This window comes from Pelodiscus sinensis, chromosome 2 (genome assembly GCF_049634645.1).
Source record: "Pelodiscus sinensis isolate JC-2024 chromosome 2, ASM4963464v1, whole genome shotgun sequence".
In the NCBI taxonomy this organism is placed as follows: domain Eukaryota; kingdom Metazoa; phylum Chordata; order Testudines; family Trionychidae; genus Pelodiscus; species Pelodiscus sinensis.
Window position 1 is genome coordinate 118,426,916 of NC_134712.1, and position 21,392 is coordinate 118,448,307.

The 21,392-nt window shown below is 45.0% G+C and overlaps 1 protein-coding gene across 5 annotated transcripts in view; it reads right to left on the bottom strand.

Annotated features, from left to right (window-relative positions):
* The window catches only part of ZCCHC2 (zinc finger CCHC-type containing 2), an 86,377-nt gene that overhangs the window by 17,823 nt on the left and 47,162 nt on the right, over positions 1 to 21,392 (bottom strand). For all 5 annotated transcript variants that reach the window (XM_075921379.1, XM_075921380.1, XM_075921377.1 and 2 more), the window contains 3 exons: positions 15,883 to 16,018; positions 10,699 to 10,763; positions 8,962 to 9,056 (listed from right to left, as the gene is read on the bottom strand). In XM_075921379.1, coding sequence (XP_075777494.1) covers positions 8,962 to 9,056; positions 10,699 to 10,763; positions 15,883 to 16,018 — 296 coding nt within the window. The remainder of the gene's footprint in view (positions 1 to 8,961; positions 9,057 to 10,698; positions 10,764 to 15,882; positions 16,019 to 21,392) is intronic.

A 21,392-nucleotide genomic window follows, 5' to 3' on the forward strand; every position in this document is an offset into this window, starting at 1 on the left:
TTCAGTCCATTGACGGAAAAAGGACTGCAGCTGGTGGGTAAATTGGAGATTGCACGACAGACAATAGTATGGCAGGGATGTTGCTTGAGCCCTCGACTAAATGTTAAAATTTGCTGTTTTGATGTAGACCAGGGGTTCCCAAACTTTTTGACACAGGGACCAGTAAATCCATTCACGAACTTTTGGAGGACCAGTAATGTTAATTTGCATATTCATTAATCAAATGATGAATATTCAAATAAGTTGTTTCTGGTCCTCCCAAATCTCCCAGTGCCAGCTTTAGCAAAGCTTTTGATATGGTTACCCACAATATTCTTGCCTGCAAGTTAAGGAATTTGGATTGGATAAATGGGCTGTAAGACAGACAGAAGGCTGGTTAGACCAGGGTTTCCCAAACTTTTTACTGTAATTGGAACCCTTTTTTTTCCAGTTCTGCCTTTTGCAGCCCAAAAATATAAACACACAAAAAACAAACTGAGAAAATACCAGACATATAACATATCTCGTATTTTCTCAGTAGATAAGTTGTATTATTACTAGATGTATCAGTTTGTAGTTTCGAACTGCCTGGCTAGCAAATGTGCCCAGCCAGATAGTTTACAACTACTCGAGGGGTGTGGGGTGTGTGTGTGTGTGGGGGGGGGGGGGGACGACGACAGGACGGACAGTAGAATCCCCGTGCCAGACTAAGTCGTGCTTTGTGGAGGGGGGGGGGGGGGAGGAGGAGAGAATGGGGTCGGGTCAGTCCCACTCCCTGCAGGCCGATTCATTCCTCCCCCCTGCTCCCCTTGCTGTGCCTCTGGCCAGCCCCCACTTCCCCCAGCCCCTGTCCCAGGCAGCCAGTTCTCCCCCGCTTCTCCTCCAAATCTCCCTTGGCCAGCCCCGCTGCCTGCATCCAGCCCTCCTTCCAGCGGCCGCTTCTCCCACCCCGTCCACATCTTCCCCAGTCAGCTCCCTGCCCCCAACCTCACCGCCCCACCCCCCCGGCAGCCCTGCTTCCACCAGCCCCCCAATCCCCCCAGCCTGCCCTGATTCCCCCGTCCAGTTCTGCTTCCGGTGGCCAGCTCTCCTCTCCTCCTCACCTCAGAATCACCTGGCACCTGCACCTTCCCTTAGCCCTGCACCCTCCTGGTGCCTCCCTTTGCCCTCTTTTTCCCTAATACCCACCCCATCACCAGTCTCTGCCCCATTCCCCTCCTGCCCCTCTGTGCCCTCACACACAATTTGCTCCATCCTGACCTTCCTCATGCCCACCCCTTCTTTAAAGCCTTCTCCCAGCACCTTCCCCTCCAGCCCCCAATGCCCTTCCCCTCTTCTCTCCTCTGCCAGCATCACCCTGTCCCCCCTCCCACTTGACACCTCCCCTTTCCCTCATGGTCTGCACTTGGCTCCTGGTATTTTTGTCTCTCTCCTGCATCCGTCCCTTGGTGCCTTCCCCTCCCAAGCCCCTTCTTCCCTCCTCTCCCGCCGCATGAGCCAGTTCCCTACCTTCTCCTTCCACGTTGCGGGGCTGGAGTCCGCACTCAGGCCCCAGAGGCCGAACCCGGAGCCAGCCAGGCCCCGCCACGTGCCTTCCATGGGTTTCAAAACCCCGGGCCGTGACATTACATCAAGCCCGGGCACCCTCCCCACCCACGTGCAACGCCGCGCATGGGCAGCGAGGAGGAGGAGCCGCAAACGTGGCGGGGGGAGAGAGGAGATCTGGGGCCTGCTCCAGGCAGAGCTGGGGAGAGACCCAGTTCCACATAGTGGTGGAGCAGGGCCTCTGCTTTTAACTCGCCGGCACTTCCGGGTGCAGGGGCGTGGGGCCTGATTTGACCGAATGGATCGAATCGGCCTAAGGGCTGGCAGCCACCAGGCACGCTAAGGCCCGTCATTTTTTTTTTCCCCACGGCCTGGTACTGGGCCGCGGACCATGGTTTGGGAAACGCTGATGTAGACAGTTGGTTGATGTTAGTGTGTTCCTGACGGCGTGGTGTGCACTTCTGTTGTCTGTGCCTTTGTTTGAAGTCATATTAGGATACTTGTGTGACTCCCTTGGGCTTGAATAGGTGTTATACCTCTGGTATTTATTCGGAGGTGTATACTTCCCCAGTGTTCTGAGGGTTGTGCAAGAGTCTTCCATGGAGTGCAAGACCTCATTGGTTTGGCTAGCAAACAAGTTTGTCTTATCAAAAGAGAGGACTTCCGCTTTGAGTTGCAGTTCCCTATGTACACCTGAGGCTTAGAGTTATGAGGCCCTGAGTATGACAATTTCCATGGTGGTGCTGTGTGTGGCAGCATCTGCAATGTCTACGGTTGCTTGGAGTGCTGTACAGGCTATGGTGTGACACTCTTGAATTATGGCCTGAAGTTAAGGGCACTTCTGTTCCAGGGGGAACTGTACAAGGTCTTGCAATTTTGAGTAATTGGTGTAGTCGTAATAGGTAAGGAGTGCTGAGTAACTGGCGACCCGCAACTGTAGAGTGGCCAAGGAGCAGACCTTTCTGCCCAGTATGTTGAACCGCTTATGGTCCTTTATCCTGAGGGAGGGACTAGAATTAGGGGTATTTGGCTTGGACAGAGTTGACCACTAGGAAGTTTGGGGGCGGGGGGAAGAGATAAGGGATGTGAGGAAGTCCATCCCCTTGGCAAGGACAAAGTATTTTCTATCTGCCCTCATGTTAGTGGGCATGAGGGAATTGGGTGTCTGCCAGATGGCATCAGTTGGGTCAAGAATGGCTTCGTCCACAGGGAACTATTTTTGAGGATATGGAAGACTGCAGGATGTGGAGGAGTCTATGTTGCTTCTCCTGCACTTATTGTAGGTCTATATCTTGTGCATCAGCCACTCGTTTAAACAACCTGCTGAATTCTCCCAAGCATTTTATACAAGAGGAGTGCCCGTCTCTGCATGAATTGCACCTCTTGAATCCTGGTGAACCAGGCATCTTGAGCAGGGGAAGAACGATTTTCTTTTTTTTGGAAGAGCGGTGGGGGTGGGGGGAAATGAATACTTGCAAAAAAGACAAAAACTAAGGAACTTTTGAACTTTTCCCCCCATGTTTCAGGTCTGAGAAAGGCAACTGTGAAGGAGCTCTGTCTGCTGCGGAGGATGGTAGAAAGGGAACCGAGGCACCGCACCTTGCATGTGCAACTAACAGATACTAACTGCACAAGGAGTCACCTACACATATGCAGCAGGACACTGCTAGAAAGCTCTCCCATCACCAGTGTGAGGATGTGCCAGTACCTAGAGTGGAGCACCCCATGGTGACATCACTTGAACTAGGAAGTTCTTGACTGTGTCAAAAGTCATGGCGGTAAAGAGCTGAAAATGTAGGCCTCTGAAGGTTTTGATGCTTGTGCAGAGGCTTGTTGGATGGCAGTGGTAGAATATTTATGGAGTACTACATAGTTGCCGGTGGTATTTTCTCTTTGGGATCAAGGTGTAAATTCCCAGGAAGTGGGAGGGTTGAATTAGAGTCTTTCAAATGTGTATAGACTCACGTCTATTAAGCACATGGCAAGTCATCTATGGTATTCTGCATTTCCCTGAGGAGCCCTGAAGAACAAAGTCAAGACTCACCTCAGTTATATCAATGGCTAACCTTCTAAATGCTGTATCTACTGCATCCACAACAGTTTGTAGGGATATTTTGCCACTAGCCTGTCTTTGTCTATGAAGAATGGCAATGGGGCTCTGTCACATTTTGGGGTATAATCCAGACTAGTGAGATAGGTATCACTGTAACCTCAGTACCTTAACATACTCTTTAGCTGTAGCAACTTGCTTGAACGCCCTGAGCTAGCATAACATGCATGCACTGTATGTGTGTGATTTTTAGTCTTGGTTCAGTAACTGTTCTAAGGGCCTGCTTATTTAAACCACAGAAATGCTCTGATCTTCACCAACCTTAGTTATTGCTAGTAAAGTGAACCTCACACACATCAGCCCAGAATTTCTCCCAAACTATCTGCGTCCTGAAGTGTCCAGCCCTTCCCAGACCACTATAAATAAGATTTGCTCTTTTAAAGAAACTATGTACAGAATCTTGCAATATTGATTGGTTCAAGTCAAGCACTGCACTTGGTTGTTTTAAATTAAAACAAAACAAGTTTACCAAGGGAGATTGGTTAAGCCATGACAAATTAAAGTAAAAGAAGAGATAGTTAAAGCAAATAGGAGAAAACATGCATCCGAAAATCTAAAACTTGATCTAGCAAAGCAGTCTTTAAGGTGGTTTTGCTCACCAATTACTCTAAATCCAGCATAGATAAGTGTGTGTCAGGACCACGCATAGAAGTATGATTCTCTGAGGTCAAAGAGTTCCCCACCACCCATTTACAGTCCAGTATAGATTTGCAAAATTGCTCTCAAGGTTTACTGATCCTGCTTCAAAAAGCGGGAAGGCTTTCTTGGGGTGTAATCCCCAACCCCTATTGATGTTTGAGTTATTTCCACTTTTTGTTAGTTCTATGGGTTTATTTATATTTTATGTAAATGATCCTTCATGGTCTCTGCCTCATGACAAGGCTTTGTTAGATAAGCAGTTACACAATTCTTTAGGATCCAAACATGCTCACGCCCCAACCAACTCCTGAGCTTTGATGGTTCCAAATAGTGCATTGCGATCACATTTTCATTGGTTAACTTGCCTTATTTATATTCAGGACCTACACTGATCTCTTCTACATCATTCAATACAGGTTTTAAAAAATATTGTATCAGAGGCCATCCATAACTCCATCTTCAGAATCGTTATGTTGAACAATGGTATTACTGACCAATGTGTAAATGTTCAAGGCAGTTTGTACTTATGTAATTGCAGTAGTGTATAGGACAGGGGTGGGCAATAATTTTGATGGAGGAGGGCCACTCCAAGAATTGGTAAGTGGTCAAGGGTCACACAATTCCATAATATTAATGGAGGAGGTGCAGGGCATAGGATGGAGGTTGAGTGCAGAAGAAAACTTGGAGTAAAGGATTAGATGCAGGAGTGGGTGGTGGAATCTGGGAGGGAGTTTGGTGAAGAAGTGTGTTGTGAGCTGAGGCAGAATATTGGGATACAAATTAGAGCAGGAGGGGGTTGTGACATTGACATATAGGTTGCAGAATGTCAGTGGGCCAGTACTGGGAATCCTGGATCACTTTCAGTGGATTTGAAAATCATACTCTCTCTCTTCAGTAGCACCTGATACTTCCTGTGGTTAACCAGTAGAGATGGTGAGGACAGAGTTATGGATTCATCTGGAGACTAGGAGGAGATCCCTTTCAGTACAATTAGTACCTGCTAATCCAAATCCTTTTCTTCTTCCTCGTACTCAGATGGATCTAGAAGTAGCCAGGCAGGAGATGCTGTATGACACTTGCATGGATCCAGTAAAGCCAATAGGAGATCTCAAACAGTTGAGAATGGTCCCACAGCATAAGGTACCAGTTGTCCCTGGGAAAGTTGTATCTGGGAGGAAAGCATCTGGACCTCCAACTCCAGGGCTCCTCTCTGAAGGGAGATGAAAGGTCTGCTGGAGCATCTTACCCATTTGATGCGGCAAGATTGCATTGCTGGGTGAATATTCCTGTAAATTGTTGTAGAGGAAATGCTTTTTAACAAAATTTCTTCATCGGAAGGATAAAACTATGTCCCTCAGGAAGACTGCAGCCAAGAAGTCAGGGAATGGGTGTAAGGGAGGAAGAGATCCTCTGATCAGGTATGTGCCTGCACATCTGGGGCTTGGGGCAATCCAGACACATTTGAGGCATCCAGTCTTTTGAAGGATGAGCCGGTAGTGCAGAAGAGTGTCTTGGATGGAGCTAGCAGGTAACTGTCTTCACATTTAGGGGTCGAAGCCACCACCAGAACAGTTTTGGATTCTTATCAGAGTTCATTTTTTTCTTTCATGCTTTACCCTTCTGCCTGAGGGTCTTAAGTGATTGTGAGCCCTTCAGAACCGAGCATGATGTTTTGCCCAATCTGAATGGTGTTGGGGAGAGATCTCTTTTCTTAGAAAGAGACTTTGAAAACATTTTTTTCCTTTTAAACTAGAGAATGCCCCTTACTCCCATGCGAATCCCTGGTGATGGGCTTAGCTGCTCTAGATTCAGTTCTCAAGCTCTTGTTCAGAGAGGTGTTGTTTGTCAATGAGGGGAGATGTCCAGAAGGGTCTCACTGGCCTAAATGAGAGAAGTTTCAGCCTTCTGCACAAGGCATTTCATCAACATATGTGTATGGCCGTGTGTTTGCAGGAGAAACGAGAACAGATGCTGCTCTTTAGAGATACAAATCTCATCCAAAGAGTAGGGGCAGTTTTGGTGGCTGTTGTGCAGGAAGGAGTAGACTGGCCAAGAGATACAATGCTTAATACTTGGGAATTAAGGCATAATCACAAACGGTGGGAGATTATTTGAAATATATGGAGTATAGATAAGAACCATGTATTAATGTTCACCATACACCAGAACAGTCATAGAATAAAACTATATTAACTATATAAAAATTTACAAGCTGTAAAAAGTAGCCTGAGAAATTGGTGGACACAGGATTCCTACTAGACACATACCAGTATGAAGAAATGGGAAAGGCATTGGCCTTCACTGTCTTTCATACCCTAGAGTCTAGAGCAAAAGCTAGGCACCTGCATGTGGGCCAACAGAAACTGCTTGTTAAGAATTTCCAGACCTGGGTGCATGATGTCCATGCATCCCAAAATCGGTGGAATACACATATGGACTATTGCAAATTTGTCATACTACACCACTGCACACGCTTTCAAAAGTCATTTCTGAGGCTGTAATTTTGAAAAAAATCAAACAGTTGAACGTTACCCACAATTCAATTGACCTTCTGCTTAGTGTTCAGCATACCTCTCCTTCCCATTTTTTCCTCCATGACTTCACTTGTTTCTGGATGAATTCTAAGCCACTGTGTACTAGGGATGTTAAATTCTGATTAATTAACTAATCAAATAGTCGATGGAATTTCCATTTAGTTGATAAGGACTTCCACATTCTGCCTCTGAAATGTACAAGAGCTCCAGCAGGGGCTCTTGTGCATTTCAAAGATTGAAATGCTGCGTGGGGCCAGTGGGCAGTCTCACTGGCCCTGGGTGGGTGCTTCTGCTTTGAAATGTACAAGAGCCCCAGCAGGGAGTCCCTGCCTTCCATTTCTGCAAGTGCAAAGCTGCCTGGCTGAAGGAGGGTGCTGCTTGCTGATTCTGCAGCTAGATTTTGCCTTCTAGCTCCTAGTGCCAGTCATGCTCCCTTTCTGCATGTTGGGATCCATCCTGTTTTCTGTACAATAGTGAGTGATTGTGGTGAGAAGGGTAAAGGGGGACAAAAGAGTAGCATTGGAGCAGGAGTAGAGGGATTGGGAACAAGGCATGCAGTATCCCCTTGGCACCAGCAACGTGCCACACCACCAAACCCCACTCCCACCAGCACTGGGTCCCACCTGCTGAGACCCCCCTACGCACCATCTAGACCCCTCCACTGAGCCCCATGCCCTCTGACACCTTTGCAGAGTCCCATTGCTGCTGTATGCAGAACCTCTCAACAAGCTCCTGTATATCCAGTCTCCTCCTCTTCCCCCTCCCAATCAAGACGCCTGCACCCAGACTGCCCCAAGAGAATCTTACCCCACACCTGGACTCCACCACACTAAGCAATGTTCCTTACATTTAGGTCCTGGTGCAGAGTGGCAAGGCTCCAGGGTGTTTCTGGAGTGGATCAGACCCACCCCTTGTGAAGCAGGGCAGGGCAGGGCAGGGCAGGGCAGGGCAGGGCAGGGCAGGCTCCCACCTCAAAGAAGCCAGCGGCCTGTGCTCCCCATTGCTATGCTGGGTCCCCCATATTTATTTCTTGACAAATAGAATTTGCAGAATTATAAAAATGGTGTGAATTTTTTTAGTGCAGAATTCCCTCAGTACTTCATTGAAGTTTGAATTACTATTGGTATGGGAGAAAATACCCTCTTCTCTCTGATATAAGATACCTAGAAATGGAACATTATCTCAATAAGATTGAGCCGGTAGAGAACCTGAAACCAAATGTTGAGTGCTTCACGAAAGAGAGTAGAAGCATTTAATGCAAGACTTCACATGTAAGCTTCCCATTTGAAATAAAAATGAAATGATAATTCTGCAGTTCCTGAGCATTTTGTTAAAACATTTTAGAATATTTAAATATTAAGATACTGGGGAACAAGACATTTAAACTATTGAGACAAACCAATCTTCCTAAAACAAATGTATGATTTGATGAGGATTTTCTCTATTACTTCCTTCTGCATCTACACTATGAGCAAGTTGGCATTAGTAAGAAAATTCCACTCCTTTCTCCAGTTCTACTCTTCACTTCCTCAGTCTGCACTATCCTGAATTGTTTTGATCCTTATGCTAGCCAGACAGAGGTTGTTGGGAGAGCAGCACTAACTCCTTCTTCTCAAGGTCTACACAAATAAAATAAATGGTTTTGTGCTGAGTCAGAAAGTTTCTCATTTCACTCTACTGCTTGTGTTTTAAACAGTTATTTATTCCTACCCTACAATACTTTTCCTTTGATGCTAGAGAAAGCAGCAGGGAAGCCAGCAGAAGAAACAAGCTAACAAATGTGGTAGCAATAGTTGTGTTGATATGGGAGACAAAAGGAAACAAGCTTAAGACTGGTTTTGGTCCAAAACAACTAGGAAGATGGGGAAAGGTGTTGGATACAGAGAGGCACAAGAGGAGAAACAGCTACTGAGTTTTAGATTACAGTGAAAAAAGATGCATATGGGAATTGCCTTTTAATATTAAATTAAATCAATTCCTAACTACTAGAGTCACTCTAGCAGGTGATCTAGGTATTGGGCATCCAAACATGTATGTAGTAATTGTCCAAAACCAAGACTAGATTATTGAGATGTGGCAATTTTAACCAATTTCCTCCGGGTAATTAGTACTATTATATAGCTAAGAATCAATTTCCTGAAGGCAATGTCTTACCTTTTGCTGCCCCTGTATGGATGTGCTGTGTTGCTGCAACTCTAGCTCCATTAGTCCTATTGCTCAATCTGCTGTCTGTTTTCTTTATTTTATCCCTATGTGGGTAAAATTAAAGAATATTTTTCAAAGAGTTTTGGTAAAGATAAGTGTACTAGATATACAATATTACTTTTATTTGCACAAAAATATTTACTTATGACTTCAAGTGTGCTTATCAGTGAAAACAGTACCCTACACAAGTCAGTACTGGGATATATCGGGTCAAAATTAAAACTGGCATTATTCAATATATTTAGTAAAGATATAAATGAGAAAACAGGTGGAGTATTGGGAGTTAGATTAAAGTTTCTTCAGGTGGGTAACCAAAGTGTAGGGGAGACACACATCAGATTGTCTAACAAGTGAAAAGGAATATGCTTTCAATACACATGTTCTACACACACACACACACACACACACACACACACACACACACACACACACACACACACACACTACAAAATAGAGCAGCAACTGGTTTTAGTTTTCCACACTGATGAACTACCATTTTACAGAAAGATCTGAAGTAGTGGCTAGTTTAAAAATGTCCATCTTCACCAATTTACTGTAAATTGAGCAATGGCAGATGGAAAAATGTTATGACATATTATGGATAATTTTACAGCCTCTTTCACAAATATTACGGAAATATTATATCCCTTTGCCAATAAAGTCAGCTTTCATTGACAAAACACTGGTGGTATATACACTGAAATACTCCTGCCACCAATATGTGAACATAATAAAAGTACATTGCTGAGAAGGTAAAAGCAGAGCAGTTAGGGCAATGCAGTGCCTGTGTACACAGTGTTCCTTGTATCGGGTGTTGGCCATGAATCTGTCAACTTCACAGCTCCAGTGGCTGCTGCTGGGTTGCCACTCCACATTGGGCTTCCACCCAGGCTCTTGGTTTGGGCTCCTGCCTTGTCATCCCACTGACTTCCTTGTTGCACTGGGCTTCTTGCTGCCTGCCAGAAGCACAGCAGCGAACTGCATACTGGGTGTGGATCTCCTTACCAGAGGTAACAAGTCCCTGGAAGCTACTCCTTGCTCCCAGCTAAAAAGCCCCAGGAGATAGATGGGCTCCTAAGGTGGAAGAGCCAAGAACTCTGGTTCTTAATCCCCCATGCTGCTCCAGTTCAGTTGTTGAAAGTGCTCCTACTAAAGATGGACTGGAAGACAGTGTGGACATCAGCCACCACAGTAATTAAGGTTGATTTAAATCAACCTATGTTATACTGTGGCTGTAAGACTGTAGTGTAGACGGCCTAATTCTTTGTCCTTCTGCCATTCCTTGTACACTTGGCTAAGTGGCAATTTGTAACATTTCACGTATTTGCATATGTTAGTTTATCATATGGAAGAATTAGAGTCTCTTCATATAGCTCTATTATATTCTTCTCAAAGTACAATAAAGCTATGGATTTCTATATTTATTGACAGAATATGCATTATTCCAGACTGAAGCAAATTATTTAAAAAAAACAATAGCGTCCAATTTACACTCAAAAAGGCAATCATTTAAAAAACACGTAAATTTGCACACTTATGAATTTGCTGGAAATAAAGTACAAGTCCTCAAATCTCAACATTAATGGAAATCAAGCTATTAGATTAATCATGAATTCTCACACATTTTTATTGAGTGCATGCATTATATTTAGGTTCTTAGTTATGAGTTGTAAAATTACAACTTACTTTTCTAGTTGTGGCTTTCCTTTCTTCTTGCTTATTGCAGATAAACCCCGTTTTTCTCCTGCAGGCTAGAGACACAATACCATAATAGTACTCAGAAAATAGAAGGTCACAAGAACTAACAAAACGTAAATTTATACTTAGCATTGTACAAAGTTATAAAGTTCAGAGTTTAATAAGACTTCTGATGTGGAGAGATAAGTCTATCCCCATTTACAGTTCATGGGTAGAGTCCCCTAGGTGCTACAGTATTATGGAAACAAGAATGTTTCTAAAAAACCCAAAAGCATTGCATGATGTTCTCTTAATTTACAGGGTTAGGAACTATGTTCATATGGTCTGCCTTGAAAGAATAGTACTAGCCAGTGAAAAAGTTTTGATTGTTAGTATCAGAACATTTGGAAGAATGAACTGAACAGATGATTTGAGTGTTGGAAAGAAGCCATAAATCTTTCTTGTTGAGTGTGAAACTAAATTTCAACAGGCAAAACCTAACAATCCTTTCCTTGAAAAGAATCAGTTTGCTCTCCAGATTTGTTCACAATGCTTATGTCTATTGACACTGCTGAGGGGAGTCCTATGGCCGAATGAAGTTATTTGGTTATTCAGAAGAGCTGCAAATAACACCACTCCATCACTTGGATGCACACTACACTTATAGTAGAGACCAACATTTAGAAGCAACCTTCAACTTCCCCCATTCTGAGTTGCTGGGTTCCAGGTATAGTTAATGTGAAAGAGTAATAAGGGTATATATGCTCTTGCACAATGCTTTTTCTCCCCCAGTTATCCCCAATCTTTCAAGACTGGTACAATGAACCAAAAAAGCTATACTTTCCTTCACTGCAAATAAGACTTTATGACTTGAAGGAGTTACAAGTTAGTTATGACAATTTAAAGTAAGTCTGCAGTTATGATACGGGAGCGGCCATCCTGAGTCAGACCATCTAGCTCAGTATCACGTCTTCTGACAGTGACAATGCCAGGTTCCCCCAGAGGGAATGAACAGAACAGGTAATCAGCAAGTGATTTATACGCTGTCACCCATTCCCAGCTCCTGACAAACAGAGTCTCGGGACACCATTCCTGCCCATCCTGGTTAATAGCAACTGAAGAACCTACCCTTTATGAATTCATCTACCTTTTTTTTAAAAAACCTGTTATAGTCTTGGATTTCATAACATTCTCTAGCAAGAAATTCCACAGGTGGACTGCGAGTCGAGTGGACTGCGAGTTGAGTGAAGTACTCCCTTCTGTTTATTTTAAACCTGCTACCTATTGATTTCATTTGACGACTAATTCTTGTGTTACTTATTTTCCACACCAGATATGATTTTATAGATCTCTATCATATTCCTCCCTCTTTTCCAAGATAAAAAGTCCCAGTTTTATTAATCGGTCCTCATATGGCAGCTATTCCATATCCCTAATCCTTTGCATTGCTCTTTTATCAATGCCAAAATACCTTTTTGCAGTTTAGGTGATCACATCTGCACATAGTATTAAAAATGCTGGCATACCATGGATTTATACAGAGGCAAGAAAATATTCTGTTTCTTTTTCTCCATCTCTTTCTTAATGATTCCCAACATTGTTTGCTTTTTGACTGCTGCTGCACATGGCATGGATGTTTGCAGAGAACTATCCATAATGACTCCAAGATCTCTAAAGTGTAAACAGCTAATTTAGTCCCCATTATTTTGTATGTATACTTGGGATTATACAGGTTGAACGTGTCTAGTCTGGCACCCTCAAATCAGAGAATTTCCCAGACCATGGGAGGTCAATATTGTCTAGCAGCATATACACACATACAGGCAGTCCCCGACTTACGCGGATCCGACTTATGTCAGATCCGCACTTACGAACGGGGCTCTCTCGCCCCGGAGCTCACAGGCAGCGGTCAGCCACCTCGACCTCCGGGGCAAGAAAAGCTGCTCCCGGTGCCCCTGGTCTGCTGGGGACCATCTCCAGCAGACCAGGGGCATCGGGAGCAAAGCCGCAGCCCCGGCGGGTTTGCTCGCGGTGCCCCTGGTCTGCTGGAGATGGTCCCCAGCAGACGAGGGGCACTACGAGCAAACCTGCAGCAGCGGCGGGTTCCCGAGCTTCTGAGGCTTTGCCAGAGCAAAGCCTTAGAAGCGGGGGACTCCTCCGCCGCTGCGGGTTTGCTCCCGGTGCCCCTGGTCTGCTGGGGACCGTCTCCAGCAGACCAGGGGCACCGCGAGCAAAGCGGTCTGGTGCCAGAGCAAAGCCTCAGAGGCGAGGCACCCCCCCCCCCCCCCCCGCTGCCGCATTGCTCCCTGTGTCCCTGGTCTTCTGGGGGGGGGGGGGGGGCAGCTAGTGTGCCCCGCCCCCCCCCCCCCCCCCCCAGCAGACCAGGCTTTTGTTCTGGACCCTGGGGCAGAGCAGTTGGGGCGCTGTTGGTTGGTCCCGCAGCGCCGCTCTGGGCACTACTGGACCAACCCGGCAGCACCCCAGCTGCTCTGCCCCAGGCGTCCTGATTCAGCCGCTGCTGGTCAGTTTCAGCAGCGGCTGAATCAAGACTCCTGGGGCAGAGCAGCTGGGGTACTGCTGGGTTGGTCCAGTAGCGCCGAGGAGCGGTGCTACTGGAGCAACCCAGCAGCACCCCAGCTGCTCTGCCCCAGACGTCCCCAAGTCAGCCATTGCTGAAGCTGACCAGCGCTGACTACAGGAAGCCCGAGGCACAGTTGCTCTGCCCTGGGCTTCCTAGAATCAGCTGCTGATCAGTTTCAGCAGCAGCTGACTTGGGGTTCTTAAGTTGAAACTGTATGTAAGTCAGAATTAGCGGTCAGTTTCAGCAGCGGCTGAATCTGGACGCCAGTTCCGACTTACATACAGATTCAACTTAAGAACAAACCTACAGTCCCTATCTTGTACGTAACCCTGGGACTGCCTGTATATAATATGCAATACAAAATAAGAGCAGCAACTGGTTTTAGTTTTCCACACAGCGAGAACTAGTGTGGTATGGTGGCTGTAAACAAACTTCATGGGACCGTGGGAAATGTGGCCACATCCACGAAGAGTGGACATAAGGATAACAAATCATTCCAGATGATGGATGGTTTCTGGACCAGAGAGGTTCAACCTGTATTTTCCATTACTTGCATTTATCAACATTCAAATTCATCTGCCATTTTATTGCCCAGTTACCTAAGTTTTGAGAGATCCTTTTGAAGCTCTTCAGTTTGCTTTGGACTTATCTTGAACAGTTTTGTATGATCTACAAATGTTGCCACCTTACTGTTTACCCCTTACTCCCAATCGTTGATGAATATATTTAACTAGGACTGCTCCCAATAGAGACCTCTGGGAGGGCACCAATAATTACCTTTCTCCATTCTGAAAACTGACCATTTCCACCCATTGTTTCCTATCTTTTAACCAGTTATCAATCCATAAGACAACCTTGGCTCTTATCCCATGACAGTTTAGTTTACTTTAAAATAATATGCAGTATTAACCTGCTTTGGCATAGTATTTAATATTTATTGTCTCATGCTTTTACATGAATTTTTTTTACTTCTTGACTTTGGCTATGTCTAGAGTACACCCCTCTTTTGAAAGAGGGATGTAAATTAGACATATCGAAATTGCAAATGAAGCCAGGATTTGAATTTCCTGCATTCTTTTGAAAACGGGTATTTCTAAAGTGACACCGCTATCTAGACGCTGTTCTTTAGAAAAAAAAACTTTTTTGAAAGATCCTGTAAACCTGAGGAGTACAGGAGCTTTCGAAAAAGGGTTTGTTTTTATTCGAAAGAATTGCATCTAGATGGTGGTGTCACTTTAAAAATACCCGTTTTCAAAAGAACCGTTATGCAAATAAAGTGCAGGAAATTCAAATCCTGGCTTCATTTGCAATTTCGATATGTCTAATTTACATCCCTCTTTCGAAAGAGGGATGTAGTTTAGACATGCCCTTTTAGATTAATGGTCTATAAAATTTACACTTGGAAGGAAACATTTTACTGTGTATTTTGGCTTGCAATTTTGCTACATTTGTCAATACCCGCTCTGTATGGGAATGAAAAAATAGACGTAACCCCATTTATTGCCATATAAAGTACTGGTACTACAGGTTGGACCTCCCTCATCCAGCACCCTCGGAACCTCTCTGGCCCTAAACAAGGGGATTTGCCAGACCAGGAGATGCCCTTCCTATCATGACCTGTGCTGCCCTGCTGCTCCCAGCTAGAGCTCCAGCCTGGCCACCGAGCTCTGCGGCTAATGCCCCATGCCTGCCACTGTCACTCCTTCCATTACTGTCCAGCTACAGGGGCCAGAACTCCCTGCTGCACTGCCTGCCCCTCTGTGCCCTCCTCCCCCAACCCGGGGCTCTTGGCTGAATCACCGCCCTCTCCCCCTATGGATGAATCTTCCTTATACCTGGACTCTGTGATCCAGGAACATCTGTGGTCCGGTAGGACCACGGATGTTGCCAAACAAGAGAGTCCCCATTAAGGGAGGTACAACCTGTACAAGTACATTTTTTTCAGACAGTGCAGATGACTCATGAAAAGTTTAAGTATGTGTAACTATATACCAACTTAGTTCTTCCACTTTTGTAATCACTATGCTTGCTTGAAATAGTTGCATTACTCTTGCTTGAATTTCACCAAAACTCAAAGGAATGGAAACTACTGATAGCCACAAATAAATGTTCCTTCAATTGTCTTTTCAGTAAAAGACAATAGCATTTTAGTTGTGTATACCATGCAGGTGGGATACAATGGATACAAATGAAATGTTAAGTGACATCAGTTTAACCAGTTCGGTACTTCTTGAAATGTGTATCTCTATGCTGCTGTTTGTAATTAGGAAAAAAAATCCTCAAACTTTGAATTCTCTCTAATGAGAGCCCGTTAAAATAAACCACTCCCCGTAGGAAACTGAGTTGAACTGAACATTGACATTTCTGTTCAGCTGGGTCTCATTAGGACATTTTAATTATGCATCAGTAAATGCAATATGGCCATTAGCAAGGAAGTAGTAAGAATTATACAAAAAGATGAGTGTTGCTGCAAGTTACAGTTACTAAGTTGAACTTAAATAATTCTACAAAGAGATGCTGAAATGTGTATAATTAATCTTAAAGTAAAATTTCATGGTGAGCTCTGGATAATATTCTCACCTACCATTGTGAAATATATAAAAGCCACACACCTGGTCAAGTAAGTTTGTACAGTGCTCTGGATGCTGTTGAACAGTGCAGTTTTTTCTTCTCCAATCCACTACCCCATTCTGTTCAGAGTGTTTTAAGTCAAGGCCATCCAGTGAAGAACATTTTGTACTGCTAGTGCTGTTGAAAGAAACATTACACAAGTATAAAAAAACTGAGATTTCTACAACAGCATGTCCTATTTTGTGGCATACTGGAAAGACAGGTGTTTTGAGAACAATATTTTAATATGTTACAACAGATTTCTAGGCAGAACATTTTTACTGTATACACCTTACATTAAAAAAGAACATAAAAAAACCAAGAACAGCTGCAATCATATAGTAGGGATACTTATGGCGTGTGGGGTAATATGCACCATTAGAGAGCTTGATTTCTAAAGTACTCTCAATTGTTATATTATCCAACCATATAGAAAAGTCCTTACTCTGACACAAGTAGCTCATGGAAATATTTCATGATTGGTTTCCTTTTTGACACTCAAAATGGGCGAAAGGTTGAACAGGAATTGTTTTTTAAACATGTTTTCTTCTAAACCTTTATAGTAGAATTTAAAGCTATTTGGTTCTCTGTCCTCACACTAGCTACTTTTGAAGTGTGTTGAGAAAGCTAAACTATTTTTGGACATTTACTTTGGGCCTCAATGCGCCTTTTACTCAAACACTTTGCAATGGCCTGTCTGATTTGTAACTGTGTTTAGACACACTAGTCGAAATGGAATTTCTGATGGGGGTCACTACACCATATGAGTCTACAAGTTGGACCTCGCTGGTCCAGCACCCTCAGGTCCCGACTGGTGCTGAACAAGGGGATTTGCCAGACCAGGGAAGGTCCCTCCTCCTGGCCTGTGCTGCCACCAGGTTAGGATACCAACCTGCCCCTGTTGCTGCCCCAACTCCTACTGCAGCCAGGGCCAGAGCTCGGCCTCTGGAGCTGCACTGCTGGGACAGAGGTCCATGGCTGGGGACAGAGCTTCCTGGGTCACTGGGGCTGGAGCTCCCACTGCTGCTGGAGCCAGAACAGGGTCTAGGTCTGGAACTCCCTGCCATGCCACCTATTCTCCACCCCAACACTGTGCTCCTGACTGAGTTGCCAGGGAGCAAGTGCCTTTGCCCCCATCAGACCTCCCTGAGCTCTGGTCCAGGAACATCTGTGGTCCATGCCAGATCACAGATCTTCCTGGACCAGAGTCCCTGTTAAGGGAGGTACAACCTGAATAATTCACCCTTCATCTGTCACCCAGATGTGCCCCACTGACTGAAGAGAAAGAAAAAACAGTAACAAGAAAGAAAAAACAGTGTCTTTCCTTTATAAACAGTATTTTGTTATGACTTTGTGTCTTCAAATACATTTTAAAATTAAAAATTGTTCGTGCCAGCAACCCAAACCCTTCCCCCCTCTCCAGCCCCAACACCTACTTCATTGCTGGGATCAAGTTTCCCTGTAAGCAGCATGCCCACTAGGGAAGTTAAATATTGAGTAATTGACTAATTGAATAGTCGGTGCATTTTGCTTCAACTATTCAATTAGTCGATAGGGAGCCTCTGCCTTTGAAGTGTAGCAACAGCCCCTAGGCTGTATGCGGTGCTACTGCTTTGGAACACTGGAAGGAGCCTGGGGACACCCCAACTGACCCCAGGCTCCACGCAGCACTGCCACTTTGAAGTACCACTACCTCTTCCCCTCTCATAGAGGCAGCAAGGGGCAAAGTGACTAGTCCTTCACATCCCTAGTGCTCGCTTGGGCATGCAGCTATTTTCTGAGCTCCACTCAAATTCAGAGCTCCCATGCAGGGAACTCAGTTGACTGGTTGGGGAAGGGGAGGCAGGGCATTGATCCTCTGGTAGAGTAGCAGCAGCACCTGCCGCCTGCTACAGATGGAGGAGCTGGCTCCAGCCTCTACTCTGGTCTTCCCTCCTCCTCTCCCTACCCCCAGAGAGGGTCTGTACTCGCTGAGGGTAAGCGAGTTCTCCAATCAGAGAGGTAGGAAGTACTAGGAGGATCATGTGACCCAGATTGTGTTGGAGCGAGTGCTAGCAGCTGAAAGGGAGGAGGGATCAGTGCTTCACTGCCTGCCACTGGCCACGTGGAACAACCTGAGTAAGTTAGAGGCACTGCTTGATCAGATCAACTTCTCCACTTTGCTTCCAAATCCTCCCCTATCCAGTGAACTACTAACAGGATGGCAGCCCAACCACCCCTTTCTGCTTCTCCTCTAGCCCTCCCACTGGGGAATTGGCCTGACAGACATCCCGTTTTTCCCTGTTATGCTCCCCTGCTGCAAATTCAGTTGCCTGTTCACAGTCTGCTACTTTGCTCCCTTCTATTCAATTTACACCTCTCCCCACCTGCTCCATGGTAACAAGACAACACCTCTTTCTTCCCCCTTCCCTGTGCTTTCCTGCTTTCACCTAGTTTGGAATCAGGTCAGTATCTCCTCCAGGGAAAGCAAGACCAAATTTATCCCTGTGTTGTCACTGAAAAGGAAACACCCTCTCTACCTCCCCCCCCCCCCCAGTTTCAGCACTCTCTCTAATCACTTTAGGGCCCCCCCCCCCCCCCCCCCCCGCTTTCTTTTAAACTCTCTGGTGAGTTCTATGCTTAGAAAGCTTTCCCCCCTAGCTGCAGGAAACAGGACAGACAGTCTATATGCACAGAGGCTGCAAATAGGGTGGGATGGGGGATGTTTTTTGGTTGAATCAAAAGAGATTTGGTAAGGATGGGGGGGGAAGATGGAAGGGAAAGAACCTTGTAAGGAGACAGTGAGTTGAAACATATGGTAGGACAAGACTTTGGATAAAAGGAGGGTGACTGTGAAGCTGTGTGTTGCCATGGGAACAGTGCAATAGAAGCCCCCGGTAAATTGGTTGTGTAGATATTATCTTAGGGAGTTAAGCAAAGCGAGGCTACTAGAAGTTCCCTTGGAAAGGACCTGGGAGGGGGGAAGCAAACTGCTCGGGGGTGTGGAGGTATCAACGCCAGCACATTTGCATGATTATATTTCAAACAAAGTTTATATAGGGGTTAACGGCTAAAGACAAGAAAGAAAAAGATGCTTTTAACAGAACTTTTTTGGAGCGCTGTAGATATTTAAAACTGTGATACTAATGATTTTTGAAACTGTTACTAATACATACATGGTAAATTGTATTGCATTAAGGCCAGATCTTTGCTATCTGGTAGAGTTCTAACTCTTATCCGTCAGAAGTAGCATGTACTAGGCATGATGATAGCTGTTTTGGAGGATGAAACCTTATTTGCAGACTCTTTGAAACATGGATCTGTCTACAAACCCTGAACCCACGTATTAATTTGCTCTGGGCTTCTACTCTGAGCTGGTGACACACAGAAAGTGAAAGTTTCAAACCAAGAAACTTCTGTTTTTAGAGGTCTGTTTCACTTGTATTTGTATAGCATGGATCCTAAACATTCCCCAGATAAACTGTATACGTTTTAGTGAATACCTTTTACTCTTTCCACTGGCAGTAAATATTGAATTAATATTTGCAAGGAGAGCATAACGATTTCTTTAGCATCTTAAAGCTGAGCTGTGTGTAGATAATATTCATTTTGATTGGTTTACTAGCTCTGAGTTGTTAGAAAGGACGATAATACATGTACTCCAAAGGCAGTGTTAACTTTTCTTTTATTTGATTGAATAAGCATCATAAGCATTGCTCCTTGTTAATTATCCCTTGCATTAATATATTACACACCTATGGACTGTTTACTTTAAAATACATATTTATATCTAGGTTTGTTTGTACTGGAGTGCGCATCCACACAACCACCCTCTCAATATTGGTGTTTCACATCAGAAATTTCAACCTGCCCAAGATTAGAAAATGTTAGAGTGAACACTGCCTAGGATGGTGGCATTCTAGTGCATTCCAAGGTGAAAGGGATACTAGAGAGATTCAGCTGTTCATCACCAAGCACCTCTGGAAGATATTAAAGGATAAGCTTTGAAGAGATAAATGGTTCAATGAATGCTCAGGAAATGGCTTAAGTAAACCATGATCAGAACTAAAATCTTGAAATAGACATACTAAAAGGTCCACAACTAACTCTTTTGTGCTATGCACCAGAATACTCTGGAGCTTCTGCTAAATCAGGGGTCTCACTCAATGTACTATAGGGCCAGTGCCAGTTCTCAAATCCTCATAGTGGACCAGACAGCATCTACGGCAGGGCTACCATGGAGGACAGGCTCTACGGTTGCCAGATGGTTTCAACAAAAATACCGGACACATATAACATTACATCCCAATCAACATGACATCTGATTTAGAAAATACCAGACATTTATATTTTCTCAATTTGTTTCCCAGACAGAAAGCTCAAATACTGGACTGTCCGGTTCAAAACTGGACACCTGGAAACCCTAGCAGGCCCCGCCTGCCAGCCCATAAACTCCCCCCTCACCCCTGGTGTGTCCCCCATTTGCAACCCTCAAGTGATTTAACAACCCCCTTCCCCCCTCCAGTGGACCCCTAGCACCATCACTGGGAATCCAGCAGGGCTAGAGTGGCTTCTAGCTGCCTCTGTTCTGTGTTCCTGTTGGCATGTCCTTGTGGCCTGGGGGAGTTGTGCGCAGAGTGTTTCATTTGGCATGGCCAATCTAGGCCCACCGGCAGCTGCCCCAGCCATCCTATGGATGGGATGGTTCCCTGTACAGCTTAGCTCATGAGGGCTTGAGCAGGCTGAGGCTGGCAGCAGGGATTGGGCCCTCCTGCATTCACCACAGTGGTAGGAGCCACAGCGAAGCAGAGTTATGCAGCAGCATGCTCTGACACCATCTCCCAAGCCAGACCACTCTGGGGTTTGGGCACTCCACTTTCCACTGCTGCAATAAGTGCAGCGCTGCCCCTGCTGACACCCTGCTCCAGGTAAGCCCCGAGGCTATGATCCTCAGGGGAGGGTATTTTAAGGAAAGGATGCAGTGGCGGAGAGGGCAGAGCAGGGACAAGAAGAGGTGGGTGGGATGGAGTAGGGACTGCACTTAGGGAAAGGGTACAGACATCCACCCAGGGCCACAGGGACTCACATGGCAGCAGCTGGGCACAGGTTGGATTGCAGAACTGCTCAGGCCGCTGATGTTCCATGGGCCATGAGTTTGAGACCCCTGTGCTAAAAAGAGTCAGCTGATCAATGTAACCCTTATTGCTTTTCCAATTACATCAAGTAAGCTTTAAGACTGAGTATTTCAGATTCTTAACCTCTCTTTAAATAAAGTGGTACTTTTTCAAACAAAAATGATGGCAATTCTTAAATTGGAATGAGCAGAAAGTTGCTATAAGCTTTCCTATAGCGTACCATCACTAGTCCAGAGATTAATTCTTGAGTCAGAAAAAAAATGTAACTAGATTCACATGGATAAACATGAAAAGACTGATCTACAGACAAACCTATTTTACCCAGGAGATTCCATTCATATTTGAATTCATGAATGAACAGATAGACTGAACTTAACCACAAGAAGGGAGAAAACTTC